Source organism: Atta colombica, unplaced genomic scaffold (assembly GCF_001594045.1).
Source record: "Atta colombica isolate Treedump-2 unplaced genomic scaffold, Acol1.0 scaffold47, whole genome shotgun sequence".
In the NCBI taxonomy this organism is placed as follows: domain Eukaryota; kingdom Metazoa; phylum Arthropoda; class Insecta; order Hymenoptera; family Formicidae; genus Atta; species Atta colombica.
In genome coordinates this window covers 4,140,121-4,155,022 of record NW_017259536.1, presented here as the reverse complement: position 1 = coordinate 4,155,022, position 14,902 = coordinate 4,140,121, and the positions used below count along the sequence as shown (strand labels likewise).

Sequence of the window (14,902 nt, the reverse complement as noted above, 5' to 3'; positions counted from 1 at the left end):
TGTGTGTGTGTGTGTGTGTGTGTGTGTGTGTGTGTGTGTGTGTGTGTGTGTGTGTAGATTAATTTTATTTATTAATTTTATATTAAAATATTTGTTCCTATATATTTTAAAAGGTTTTTCATCTTGTTGACTTTGAAGCATATTATACAAATCATACAGAGAAAATTTCACAAGGCTTCATTGTACCCATCAAAAACATTGCTACTACCATGCGAAGTGCGTGTGTCATTGAAGGTGTGAGTAGGTGAGCAAATTTTATCTTTACTATAAAATCATATCTAATACACACGTGCGCGCACGCACACACGCACGCACGCGCGCGCGCGCGCCTACATACCTATCTTTTTTCAAACTTTACTTTTTAAATCTTAGGTCACGTAATAATTTATTAAATGGAGACACATCTAATTACGATTGGGATAGTGGTTATACGTGCCATCAACTTGGTTCGGGATCTATTCTAGTACAATTAGGCCAGCCATATATGATAGGATCAATGCGGTATGATTCCTACTTGTGTACTTATGTGTTACTGTAATCATGTTATTGTAATTAATTAACTCTCTAACTATTTTTGACAGATTACTACTTTGGGATTGTGATGATCGTTCTTACTCATATTACATAGAAGTATCAGGCAATTCCTGGAATTGGGTATCAGTCGCTGATAAAAGCGAGGAAACCTGTAAATCTTGGCAGACGATACGTTTTCCACCCCGTCCAGTAGTTTTTATAAAAATAGTGGGTGTTCACAATACTGCAAATGAGGTTTGTATCTAATCAGATTATTTATTTTGATATGTTTTTTATGGAATGTAACAGATAAATGATCAGAATGTTTGCAGGTGTTTCATTGCGTTCACTTGGAATGTCCAGCGCAAGTAGATGATAAGAATTCAAAATCGCCAATGGACAAGGAAGCACAAACATCAACATCATCGGACGGTAATAATTCCATACTTCCTCTTCCTCCTCCGCCTCTTCCTGAGGTAGCCACAGAAGCGGTTCACATTGATAGTGATGAATCGTAATTAAAATAAAGAGTCTGCATAAGACGAAACATGAGTAACAGCTCTGACGATTATTTTGTAGTTGCTGCTCTTGTTATGTAAGCTAGATGAATGTAAAGAATTCGTCGAGTGACCTCAATGCAACTTTTAAGACTGTTCAATAATAATTATCCAATATAGGATTAGTCACTTCGTTTTCTTGTTACGAGTTTTAACTTTTATCATCACGCCAATGACTTTAAGTATAAATTATACACGTAGCAACTGCCAATTTTAATTAGCGATATAAGCCATTTTTTACACAAATGCTTAATATCTGTAATATTACAATAAAGTTTTATTTCAATATTTATTTTACTTTCTACTTTAGTATATATATATATATTTTTGTTATTATATGTTTCGTCGATTTCGTATAATTTACATTTAAATTACGCAACAATTTGATTTACTACGACAAAACAAATGCTATCTATATTAACAGACATACAATATGGATATACATATTCCAGTAAATAAATAACTTATTAATACTCATTGGCAAATTACAAAAATAAGTAGATATGATAGCATTTATCTGGACATAGTTTACATAAATTTTACAATACACACCTAATACTATTATAAGTACATACATTTATTTACAATACAATTAATTACAATATACAATATATAATATACATATAATTAATTATGTTACATATTATATAATATGTAATAATTATATATTATATTACATATTATATATTATATTATATTACATATGTTGATATTATATAATTATGTTATATTTTATATACTATTAATTAGGTAAGATATAAATATCTGTAAATATATTTAGGCCCGTATTCGCAGAACGCGTTTATAACGATATTAATGCGCTAACATATTATATTTTACGTTATGTATGTTGTAAAATTTCAAAAATAAAAGCGTGTTTTTATCGATAAAAATCAAAAATAAAAGCGCGTTCTGAATACGGATCTTAAACTTTGCTCATATGTACTCGTTTGTTTGTCAAATTTTTAATTTCTCTTTAATTTCTCTTTCGTAAAATGATGTACTATACTAATTTATCCAAGAGACATTAATTTATTAATATCGAAATATTAAAGTTAAAAAAGATTATCAATCGAATACATATGATTATGATCCTAAAATTAATTAAGATTGTCTATTTCCAATGTTAGCAATATTCTCAAATATTTTACTCTAAAGCATCATGACAAATGAATTAAACGTTATTATAAATTGGCAGTTGCTGTGGATTGTTTTATATAGGTATAGAAACTATCTTTAAGTTATTCTATGTTACCAAATATTTTATAAGCACGCGATTACCTATTATCAATACTCTATTAAAATAGTGGTGTCTGGTTCTACAGTATTTTCTCGTTGTACAAGTATTTTTTTGTAGAAATTTGCGAATTTAATCTTGTGTACATACGTACAAATAATATTATTTTTCTAGTCTACATATATCGAATGTAGAACATTTTGAAAATTTAATTATAATAAATTATAATAAATTATAATAAATTGAATATGAAAGTTTAATTGCAACGATTAATAAAATTCGAATATAGAACTTTTGACTTATTGAGCATTATTTCGATCATCCGTCGACTATTCTTATTTATCAATTCTTCTCTTTTTTTTTCAGAGTGTCCAGCTATTCTTGAATGTCTTTGAATCCTGGAACTATCCTGGAATGTATTTTGAAAAACTCCTACAATTTCAGGACTGAAATTTTTGTCACTCTTTCGTTGAAAAAAATTGGATTATGAAAAAAGAAAGAAATATTTTCCGCGCGTGCACAAGAAATATGAATTTTAATGAATTTTGTGATCATTTTAATTATTTTAAATAAAGACGAAGCTTTAAAAGCAACTGCGGACATTAAAAATTAGATTAATAATTTAATGAAGCATCAATAAATTAATAATTTTATAAAGTGATGTTTGTGATAAGTTAATAAAAAGAAAAGTATTATTTGGATATAAGCTCTCGCTTAAAGATGCAATAATGTAAGTTACTAATAGAAAACTTTGAATTAATGTCTACGATTATAAAATAGAATATAGCAGAGAGATTATCATTGTGTTGAATGTTCGTTTATTATTTATAAAGCATTAAATAATATATTGTTCTAGATTTATTTGTGTTTTAATTAAAATTCATCACATAGGATTCTAACTTAAATACAAAACATTGAGGAGTAGCACTTTCAAAATGCGTTTTGTCGAAAATTTAATTTTTAGAAAACGAGAAGGAAAATCACAAGGAAAACTATGTGCCTTAAAGAAAATAACAAATTTGTTGATCAGTAAGATGTAAAATATTAAACAAAATTGCTAAACTGTTTCTAATAATATTAAACAAATATATTTGTTTGTTTCTACTTAAACAATATAGTGCACTTCGAATATCTAGACTTTTTTCATAGCATATAAATTGATGGTGAAAAAATTCAGAAAATCTTAGTAGCTTAAAATATGAAGAATCTTTCAAAACTGAACACTATGCCATCTCTAACTCAAGAAATGAAATTTTGGACAAAATGCATTTTGGAAGTCTACTCCTCATATATTTTGTGCGAATCAATAAAAATTAATTAACTAATGAAACTTATTAGACCTGGAAGAACTAGGATTTTTAAAATATCCTGAAATTGTTTTTGAATTGAGCACGTATCACTGGACATCCTTTTTTTTTGCATTGCTGTTGTAAATTAAAAAGTCACTTCAGTCACTAATAATGTAATGTTAAAAATACATAAAATTGACATAAATTATATCTTCTAAGGTGTGTCTATCTTTAAAATTTAATGTGTTTCTCACATTAAATTTTGTTAATCATAAACGAATAATTTTTATGTCGAAATAATTTATATAGCATGCGTGCGCGCGAAATAAATTCTTTTCACGATTTTTCTTTCAATAATGGATGAATTCATAACTATTGCGTAAGAAAAATTTGTTTCACAGATATACGAATATTTATTCGATTGTTATCAGCAAAATTAATGCGAGAAATATGAAAATCATATTTTAAAAATAGATGTATACTAGAAATATAATTAACATAAATTTTATTCATTTTTAACAATATTGTCGAAAACAGTTTTTTAATTTCAATGGCGATGTAAATTAGAATTGTCAAAAAATAAAGATATAAAAATAAAAAAAAACATTTTGTTCTTGGCCTTTTGTCTTAGGCCGCGTTAAGCACAGTTTAAATACTTTTATTTGAAATATAATATTTGAAAGAAAATTTGTATCTATTTCAAAGCAGATAAAAGTATTTTATATTTTATATTTTAAATAACTAAGATTGACAATATTTTCTATTTTCTATTTTAAATACTTTAATGATGTATTTATGCTCTATCTAATTAAAGAGTGAATGTTAGAAAGAAATAAGAATTACTGCCTCTTCTAGAAACTTTAATGCAAGAGAAATAAAGTTTTCTCGCAATGTCGTAGCGCTTAGCTTTATTGAAAAAGTTTAACAAGTTTATATATATTATAATAAAGAGATAGAAAAAGTATTTTATATTTCAAATAAAACATTTGAAAATATTTTGTATTTCAAATATTTTAATTATGTATTTTGCCCAACTCTGGGTCACGTGCTTTCCTTTCCTTTTTCTCAGATCGAAATGAGTTGTCAAATCGCGCGCTCGGAAGTCGTCACGAGCGGAAGCCACGCGCGGCGATGGTGGCGCCAGTGACGGCGACGACGACGACGACGGTGACGGTAACAATAGGCGCGATTGGGCGCCATTTTGTTCGCTCTTTGCATCGCAAACAGGCGAGGTACAGCGTGCAGCGGAGAGATAGTCGTCCTCCGAGGAAAAAAAGCAGTTTTCTAGCAAAGCCTTGGACGGATTTCGTTCTCGCTCGTCTTTCCTCCTCCTTCTTCTCCTTCTTTCACATTCCTGTCCCGCGTGTCATATTCTTTTCTCTTGTTCCACGTCGAGCTGCGGTGCAAGCAGCAAGCAGCGTTGATGATTGGGATTCCGCGGGACGATCGGCACAAAATCACAGTCAAGATCCGCAACAACATGAAGAGGAGCTCAAGTCGTGATACCCCGCCTCCTCGTGTTAAGCGGAGCCGCTCTTCCATGGGACGGTAAGATATCTCGCGATGTCGAACGAAAAACTCACGTATCTCTCCGATGGCAACTTCACGCGGCGTCTTCTCTTGGCCAAACAAGTCCCGCTCGATCCTTCCGCGTTTACTTCTCTTTTTTTTTCCCTCGCTTCGCAACGCCGAGATTGTTGTTCTGTGTAATTATGATCGCTGACCTGTGATACATAGCATCAATGATGTTCGGATTTTCTTTTTTTTTTTCGTCGCTATTGTTCTGCGCACGTAGGTAATATGTTACGAGTGTGCGTTTTGTGTGTGTGTGTGTATGTGTGTGTATGTGTGTACAAGTATGTGTACGAGTGTGTATGTGCGTTTTGCGTCGAGTGAATTACTCTTCATTCAGTCACTACAGCTGGCGAAACGTGTATTTATGTTTGATATTTAAAACTTATTTTTGATTATGAAGCTTTAAAAGAATTCATATTTTCGAAATTAACTCTGAGTCTCTTCGAAGTAGAAAAGTTCAAAAATTCACACATTCAAGTTTTCATCGAGATAAAATATGAGAGCTATTACTTTTGATTTCAAAGATTAAAAAAATTTTCAAATTTTGAAACTTAACACCTTTGAAATAGAAAATTATAGAAATTCAGATATCCAAGTCCTTTTCAAGACGTATTAAATGTTAGAGCTGTTACTTTTGACTTTAAAGATTCGAAGCTTTGAAAGAATTCGAATTTTGGAAATTAATTCGGAATATCTTTGAAGTAAAAAATTACAGAAATTCACATATCCATGTTCTTTTCAAGATATTTAAATATTAAGGTTCATTAAATAATATTAGGATTGTTAAATACTGTTACTTTTTATAACTTTTAAATTTCGAATCTTCGAACGAATTCCAATTTTCGATAATAACTTTTATTATCTTTGAACTTTGAATGCTATTTCATTTGTGCGTTTTTGTCATATGATAAATGTGTACAGAACAGAAAGCTACTCGGATCTTTTTATCCCAATCAATAGGTTTGAAAAATTTGTCGTACAACAAAAACGCAAGAAATATCATCCTTTGAAAAATTCAAAGCTCGAAGCACTTTAAATTTCAAAAGTTCGGAATTTGAAAATTCTTTTAAAGCTTCGAAGTTATCAAAAATAATAATCCTAGTATTTATAATATGTAAGAAGTCTTAAAGAAAATTTACAATTAGATGTGTGAATTTTTATAATTTTTTACTTGTTTGATCGATTTTCGATACATTCTAAAACTATTAGGATGAATCTTATTCTAAAGAGTGAAATCTCACTCTTAAAGATTGAAAATTGAGCCACTCTTTTCAAGATTAGCTTAATTTTCATTTTTACGGCGATATTCATTGTCCGTTCTTTATTTCAAGACTGTCTTTATTTCAAGTAATGTCTTAGGACGTTAATATTGGTATGGAAAAAAGTTTTCCCGTGGCGTTTTTCCCATTAGATGGTTAAAAAAACGCCACGAACTTTTCCCCTAATATAAACGGTCTTTTGATTGATTGTGATTTCTTAAGACTGTATTTAAGAATATCAGATCTGACTATGAATACCGGCCTTAGAGTAAGATACAATTTCAAAGAGCTTAAAGAATATTCAATGCTTTAATATTGTTCCATTTCGAATGATTTCACTACAATTATTACAGATTTCACTGCAATTATTACAGATGTAACTTGACATGTAATTTTGTTATGTGTGCATGTATTATACGCAGGTGTGGGCAGTATTTGAAAGACATGTATTTAAAATACGTATTAATACGTAAAATATGTATTTAAATACACTTTTGTATTTTGTATTTGAACACTTTTTGAGAATATTTTGTATTTTGCATTTAAATACTTTTTTTTTAGTATTTTATATTTTAAATTTGTAAATACTAAATACATTTAAATTATGTAAACAATTTTTTTATTAAAGTTAAAATCGCACCAATATTGACTCAATCTAAGTGCGTTTCATTTCACGCATGATGTGCATCATTTATTATTGTTTACATTTGGTGAACAACAATCTCTAACGTTGTATCTCAGCCAAGAATGAGCAGCATTTGAAATACAATATGTATTTAACATACATATTTAAATACATTTTTATTTTATTGAGAATATTTTGTATGAGAATATTTAATCCTTTCTTTAGAGTATTTAAATACAATTTTTTAAATTTTTTGTATTTTGTATTTAAATACAATTTTTTGAGTATTTTGCTCACGTCTAATTATACGCTATATTATGCTGTTACAAATGAATGAGAGGAGCATATTCGGTCAAGATACACGCATAATATTTTCAAGGTTCGGAAGTAACACATTACTTGTAATGTCATCATTACAATTATTTTAGTAATGACTAATTAACTTCGTTACATCTCTTTATTTGTAACATTAATAGTAACATGATTATTTTTTTGGATAACAGTAACGAATTTACTTTTACCGTTATTTTGTATACTTACGATAAATTATATATAAAACGTACATAAGTGAGTTTCAAAAATAAAAAGTATTATGTTTGACTATGTCGCAATTAATTATAATCATTATAATTGCTATAGATCTCGTGTTGAATTGATCTCAGTTAGTGACAAAGATAATTTTATTTTTACTATTTTAAAAAGGGGTCAGTAATGGTATTGAGTTATTTTTCAGAAAAAAGACGATAACGAGTTAACTTTTATAAACTTTCTCAACCCTGAATATTTTTGTGAATTTTTACAATTTCTAATTTAAGCAAACTATACTGTTAAATTGCATCTCGTAATTTCTAGATACGATGATTCCAGCGACGAACGGATCAGTCCGGAAAGGATTCGACGACGAAGCCGAGGAGCCAGAAGTCCCAGTCCGCCCACGCGAGCATCGTCTCACGCTCGCTACGTTGAATCCAGTTCCCATCGCGACGAGTATTTACGCGCGTCGCGCGACGTGCCGCGGGAGCGACCCTACAGCTACAAGGTGCTCTGCGTCAGCGCCATCCATCCAAAGGCCAGTGACGAGGTGATCAAGGATACTCTGTACAGGGAATACAAGAAATTTGGGGAGTTCTCCATCCAGATCTCGCACGAACCAGACGAACGTGTCGCCTATGTGTGTTTCCGTAGCTCGGAGGACGCCCGAGACGCTAAACATGCGAAACCGCGTATCATCATGTATGACAAACTGGCCCTGGTAGAGCCGGTATACGATAGACCAGAAACCTATCGCCGTCCGCGATCTATCACGCCGCCGGATTACGAGAGGTACTACGCTCGGTCTCCGGGACCTACAGATCGGCACAGACCTATCGAGAGATACGAGCGTGTATACGGACCACCGGTGGGTCTACCTCCTCATCGGGAAATGCGCCGCGAAACCATTCCGCCGCCGCATCATGAATTCGTCCGACCACCCATACACCCCCATGGACCGCCACACGTTCACCCAGGACCGCCCCATCACTATGGACCGCCGCGACATATGATGATGCGTCACCCAGTACATGGATTCGAGCGAGTGGAAAATAAGAAAGATAAGTTTCCCAATTATTTGCATCACGTGTCACCGGAGGATGATCCTTTAGCTACTAGAACTCTGTTCGCCGGTAATCTGGAGATTAATATCACGGAAGAGGAGTTGCGTCGTATTTTCAGCAAGTATGGCATTGTCGACGATATCGATATAAAGCGTCCACCTCCCGGTACTGGTAATGCATATGCTTTCGTGCGCTTCCAAACCTTAGACATGGCTCATCGATGTAAGGTAGAATTATCGGGTCAATACATCGGTAAGTTTCAATGTAAAATCGGCTATGGTAAAGCAACGCCAACAACTCGGATATGGGTGGGTGGCCTTGGACCATGGACTTCCGTACCACAACTTGAACGCGAATTTGATCGATTTGGTGCGATAAAAAAGATCGACTACATCAAGGGCGACAGTAACGCCTACATTCTTTATGATTCAATCGACGCGGCTCAGGCTGCAGTTAAGGAAATGCGTGGTTTCCCTCTAGGTGGGCCGGAGCGCAGATTGAGAGTAGATTTTGCTGACGTGACACCGGGCTTTGGTTTCAAGCCCAGATCGTATCCTGAGGATAACAATGACTTCAGACCACGTCCAGTTGACTACGAATCTCCGTATGATCCTTATGGACCTGACGGTGAGTTCAGTTACGGACCGAGGGGCTTCCGAGGTGGTAGAGGTAATGCGCCATGGCATGATAGAAGAGGAAGCACTCGAGGTGGTTACAGAGGCTCATATCCTGATGGTTATATACGCGATGAAGCTGACTGGTCCAGTAGAAGACCTCCGCCTGAATTGGAATACGAGGCACCACGTGGTCTGAGAAGATCGCTTTCGCGCGAACCAGGAGTCGACAGATCAAGATCACGTTCACCACGTAGACGACAAATGGACTCTGATTCAGATTCGGAGAATGCTCGCACTGGCATGCTGTCAACGTCTCGTACGTTACCAGACGTTGCGCGCAAGTCAATCGCAGTTTGGCAAGGTGCGTTGATACTAAAGAACTCATTGTTTCCAGCCAAATTCCATCTGACTGATGGCGAGACGGAAATAATCGATTCTCTAATGAAAGATGAGGAGGGTAAACACATGTTGCGCATCACACAGCGATTGCGTCTTGATCAACCTAAGTTAGATGATGTGTCTAAACGAATTCAAACGTCGAGTTCGCATGCTATCTTCCTTGGTTTGGCTGGCTCAAGTACCGCGATTACGAATGACGACGCTAATGTTCAAACGCGACCGCTGCGCAATCTCGTCTCTTATCTGAAGCAGAAAGAAGCTGCCGGTGTGATATCATTGCTGAACAAGGACACGGAAGGCACCGGTGTGCTCTACGCCTTTCCACCCTGTGCATTCTCGACGGAACTTTTGAAACGCACATGTCCTAGTTTAAGCGAAGAAAGTCTTAAGGAAGACCACTTGGTAATTGTAGTGGTCAAGGGGGGTAGCGCCTAATATCGTCTTTTGTGTCCGTATTTTCTACATCGTAAGTGCAAAGATTCTTTAACATGCAATTCCTAAGAGCTTTTCTACTCTGATCATTTAACAAGGAAATGTTTGTCTCAAAATGGATTGAATGGGAAATACGTTGTTTATTGAAAAAAAAAAAAAATCTATAAAATGAAGGAAAATTTTTAATTTTTTTCATATAAAATTAGCGTCGTAAATCTGCATTTTGAACATTGTGCTATACACAGTCTAATCTGAAGTGTGGAGATTTTTGACGGTAAACACTATGTGGAAAAAATTGAGAATTTTTCTTCATTTTACAGTATTTTTTTAGACATCAAATTACAGAAATGAATAATTATATTTCATATTAATTAAAATATCGTGTTTTTCATTCAGTTCATTTTCAAAAATACGTCCCTCGCCAAATGGTCATAATGGATAAGCCTCTTAGATGCGAAACAATGTACAGGACTTGTGAGAAGGAGAACTTGTGTTTTTTGATCGAGTAAGTATTTCGTTTTCTACTGGCTTCCAGACACGAGTTAATCTCATACGATTACAGACAACATCATAATACTTTGATACTTTTTTTATATGAGTGTACATTGACATAGGAATGCCAAGTATATTAACGTTATATTCTATAATCAGACATGTAATAAAAGTTCGTAATGTCTAATTGTTGATTTGAGTCTACTCCAATAGCTAGATTTACACAAAATTGTGCAAATCTGAATGTATATGTAAATTCTAATCGAAATTAGGTAATACGAATTTTTATTGCGCATTATTATAAAGACGATCCTTGTATAGTTGTTAAACTTAATGATAGGCGAGGATGATGCAATTTTGAAATATTACTGGAAAATATTGTCTTCTGTATAGTAATCTTGATTTGTGATATATTTTTTCAGAATTATGACTACTCCACACATATAATGCACATTTTCGACGTTATTGAGAAATTAAGTACTTATTTTCTATCAAAAAACACAACTTTGGTATTGTTCCCTAGTTAGATTAATCAAGTAGCAGCGATTACTAAATGGTAAAGTTTCTATCAGCAAAATCATTATTGACCACATTGAATATTATTACAAATATTGTAATCCTCATTACTACAAGTGATGTATAATTACTTGTTTAAAGTGTAGTGTATACAAGAAGGATCTATTTGTATTATATACATATATACATTATATAACTATACGTACGTATGTCAGTAATAATATTGTGCACAGTTCTTTCACATTTGCAATCAATATAGTTAATATAATTAATTTGATTTCTTGGCCAATGCAAATTGAATGTCTTCTTGAAGCATATGTGTGCACGTAAAAATAATAATTAAATACTTGACAAATATTTTGCTTTAAAATAATGAAATTAGGACAGAGATTCTTTAATAATTGTAATTTTCAATATTAAGTCTAAGACATTTTCATTGAAAAATCTATATACATTTAAATTACTTTACTAAAAATTTTACATTGTTCTCTTAAAAGTAGAATATTTTCAATTATAACGGACACATTGCGTAGTTTTATAACGATATGAGAACTTACAGCTCACAAAAAAAATATATAATTTTTTATAATCATAATGGCAAAAAAATGTGAAAGGTCTGGATTAGAGTATATTTGAGATATGAAAAATTTATATAATTAATCGTTTCACGATTTATTTCTGTATACTTCTTTTGTGTGGCATAACTTTTAAGTGATTGTGCAGTAAGTAAAATTCGTGATGAATGTAGTTACAAGTTCTTAAAGTTTGGACTGTGCCCAATAGTGAAGACAGTGAGGAAAAAAGAGAAAATCTATGAAGAGACCTAAATTTGTTTACTGCAAAATAAAGTTTGTCGATCTGTGTTTTCATAATATCAACAGAAGTTTATCCCTTTTTCAGTGAGGACTGGTTTTTTTCTCTAAAGGACAGTGTTTGGTGGTATTAACGAAATTGAGCTCTGAGTATGTGTCCAGTGAAATGTAAAAAAAAAAAAAGAAAAGTGATTGTGCTCCGTATTCCGGTATGGAGGAGAACATCCGATTATCCAAAACGACGTCCGAAGGGTATATTTTTATATTTCTTTCAGACATCGGACGGGAGAAAGGAGCGTCCCTGCCATACTTGAATGCGATTGAAGGTGCAGTGGTTAAGTATATTTAGTGTTTGAACGGAAAAAAAAAATAGATGCAGTTTGTAGAGAGAAAAAAAAATTACAAAATGTGTCAATTTTCTTAATACCGTTTTTCACCTATCAAATAATTCGAAAATTCTCGGGAAATCAGTTAAATATTACAGTGATATACGCGAATGAAAGTTCTAACAACACTATATATTGTTGCACGATAAACTTTACTTAACGGAAGAAAAGATTGAATTTTATACAAAAACTCGTCAAGATTGCAAGCAGTCTAAATTAATATCTCGGCCACATGCATGCATTTTAATCAATGACAACGTTCTATCAATTCAACATGAACGTCCGATATTTTATTGGCCGTAATCTGTCTAATCAAACTTAATTTCTATTGTGAATGGAAGTATTCCAATGAAATACTTCCATTCACGATATCCGAAGAAATTAATGCAAAGAAAAGAGTTTTGTTAGACAGATTAGAGCCAATAAAATATCAGACATTCACATTGAATCGATAGAACGTGGTCATCGATTAAAATGCATGCATATGGCCGAGAATTAATTAAATTGCTTGCGTTCTTGACGAGTTTGATATAAAATTCTTTTCTTCCGTTAAGTAAAGTATATTGTGCAACAATACATGGTGATATCAATCGTTTAGCAATGACAATTTCGGGGAATGGGAAGATGATTAAAAACGCGACTATGTAGGTCATTAAATTCCAAGTGTTTGGTGCTAAAGAATCATTTTCTCGATTTCTCTCGCGTAGGAGGCTGTTTATTCATATACAATTGTCGCCTGTACGGGAAAAGGAGAGCGATGACCGTTTGTGACGTTTTTTGGTGTTTTCTGTGGCTTGTGGATTCTCCCAGAGAAGCAGATAGAAGGTCGCGAATTAAACTTTCCAGGGACTTTAAACTTCGCGTCGTTGTCGAAATTATCCGCGCGATAAAGAATAGCTGTGTCGTCTGCTCGACGTAACAAAATTGTGCATCTGGATGTAGTATCGCGGAAGGGAGAACTATAATGAGAAAGAATAAGAACTGTAGGAATAAAAAGACACAGTGACGGGCGAGAGTCTAAAGAAATCCATATTTTCTCTCGATTCTGTGTGTGGGGCAAGTCAAAGTGAGTTCGTTCCATCAGTGGTTTAATACCCGACTCCGATTTGCGTCAAGTGCTGTGCTGCCTTTTGCTCGCAAATCTTTTCTGGCGTGGATTTGGCTGCTCTACTCGTCGTGTAGTTCCTGGCTGTATTAACAGAAAGGAAAAAAAAAATTCTGTTTCAGATTCCGGAATGGAAGGATAAAGCTCGCGATCGGAGATCTTGTCTCTCTTGTTTGATCACTGTATCCAGATTTAAACAAAAAAAAAAAGAAAAATTAAAAGAATAAATCACAGATCCAAGATAATTTTTTCCTAGTTATTCTTATGAGTGTTTCGCACAACTCACGAATTTACGTTGCAATTCTTATATAATTTATATAAAATTATACGCATGGTAAAAGTATCTGTTTTGGAAAAAAGAGGATACATTTATAATTTGACATAACCTCTAAACTTAACTTAACAAAATAGATTCGCGGGCGAATATGATTGCGATTTATAATTGATTTACTGATAAAATTTATTGACATCATTTTTATAGATGTATTTAATCGTAAACTCCGTATGAAGTATTATTATATTTATTATTTCAAAGTAATTAAAAGTAGATATACTACATATTTTATTAATAGATGTGAGGGAAAACAATTCAACGGAGCAACAGTTGTTGGACAAAGACGGAATACAGCGTCCTAAAAAGGAATACTTTTTTTTTTATACAGAATAGATATATTCGTTCTGCAATTTACATTTATTTATTTCTTTCTCTTCAAACTCAAGGATGCTTTCGTTCCCATTTCAAGCGCAAAAAGAGCAAGCGAGTGCAATTCAAGCGGATAGACTGAACTGAATTCACTGCTAATACCCGTTTCTATTAACATAGTTTAATTTTAATCATGATTTAAATCTTCATTTTTTCTACTTTTAAGAATTAAAAGAGGATGAAAAATAAATTGAACCTGAAAGTTAACTTACCTTGGTAAAAATGAGGATAATGAAGGAGTCTCATAGGATGCGTAACTGTGTTCATGATTAGTAGGCTTCATTCCGACGTTTTCTTTTACATAGGTTTAGTGGATTCCACTGCGTAAGTATTACCTTACAAACACTTACAAAAGGTGTTAATAAGCCTGAAGAAATTGACCAATCATAGAAGATTATTCTTCTCACATTTGATTATGATTGATTAATTTCTTAAAGCTTATTATAGCTATTGTGTTTGTGGAATCATGCATGCTTGTAATTAAAAATTAATCCTACTAATGACGTTAATCTAGTTGACTTAAACAAAAAAATTACACATAAAAGCACATTTAATCGACAACTCTGATTAATTTTGAATAATTACTCAAAATAACTGAAGTAGCAATCTAAAAAGTAATTTACATATAATTTTTCTTTATTTTCAGCCTGCATCTTTTCCGCAAGATACACTTGCTCTTTGCAACAATCTCCTTTCAGTAGTAAATGTAGGTCGAATTCATGGTATATAATGGTATATAACCAGGAATATTATGAAAAAATATGAGTTCGTGCAGGTATCGCCGTGTAGT

General features: G+C 32.9%; 3 protein-coding genes across 3 annotated transcripts in view; all 3 read left to right on the top strand.

The window, feature by feature from the left end:
* LOC108691499 (BTB/POZ domain-containing protein 9-like) overlaps positions 1-1,036 on the top strand; it is a 3,672-nt gene extending 2,636 nt beyond the window's left edge. Inside the window, 4 exon segments of the mRNA XM_018199261.1 lie at positions 106-244; positions 373-501; positions 582-768; positions 846-1,036. Coding sequence (XP_018054750.1) covers positions 106-244; positions 373-501; positions 582-768; positions 846-1,031 — 641 coding nt within the window. The 3' untranslated portion in view covers positions 1,032-1,036.
* A 3,686-nt stretch (positions 1,037-4,722) lies between these two features.
* LOC108691491 (putative RNA-binding protein 15) lies at positions 4,723-10,264 on the top strand. The gene is made up of 2 exons (XM_018199253.1): positions 4,723-5,144; positions 7,908-10,264. Exons 1-2 carry the CDS (start codon positions 5,020-5,022, stop codon positions 10,099-10,101), a joined length of 2,319 nt encoding a protein of 772 aa, XP_018054742.1. The 5' UTR covers positions 4,723-5,019; the 3' UTR covers positions 10,102-10,264.
* Positions 10,265-11,711: 1,447 nt separating this feature from the next.
* Positions 11,712-13,448, top strand: LOC108691530. Its single transcript, XM_018199308.1, has 2 exons — positions 11,712-12,244; positions 13,012-13,448. Exons 1-2 carry the CDS (start codon positions 12,130-12,132, stop codon positions 13,221-13,223), a joined length of 327 nt encoding a protein of 108 aa, XP_018054797.1. The 5' UTR covers positions 11,712-12,129; the 3' UTR covers positions 13,224-13,448.
* The last annotated feature ends 1,454 nt before the right edge of the window (positions 13,449-14,902 follow it).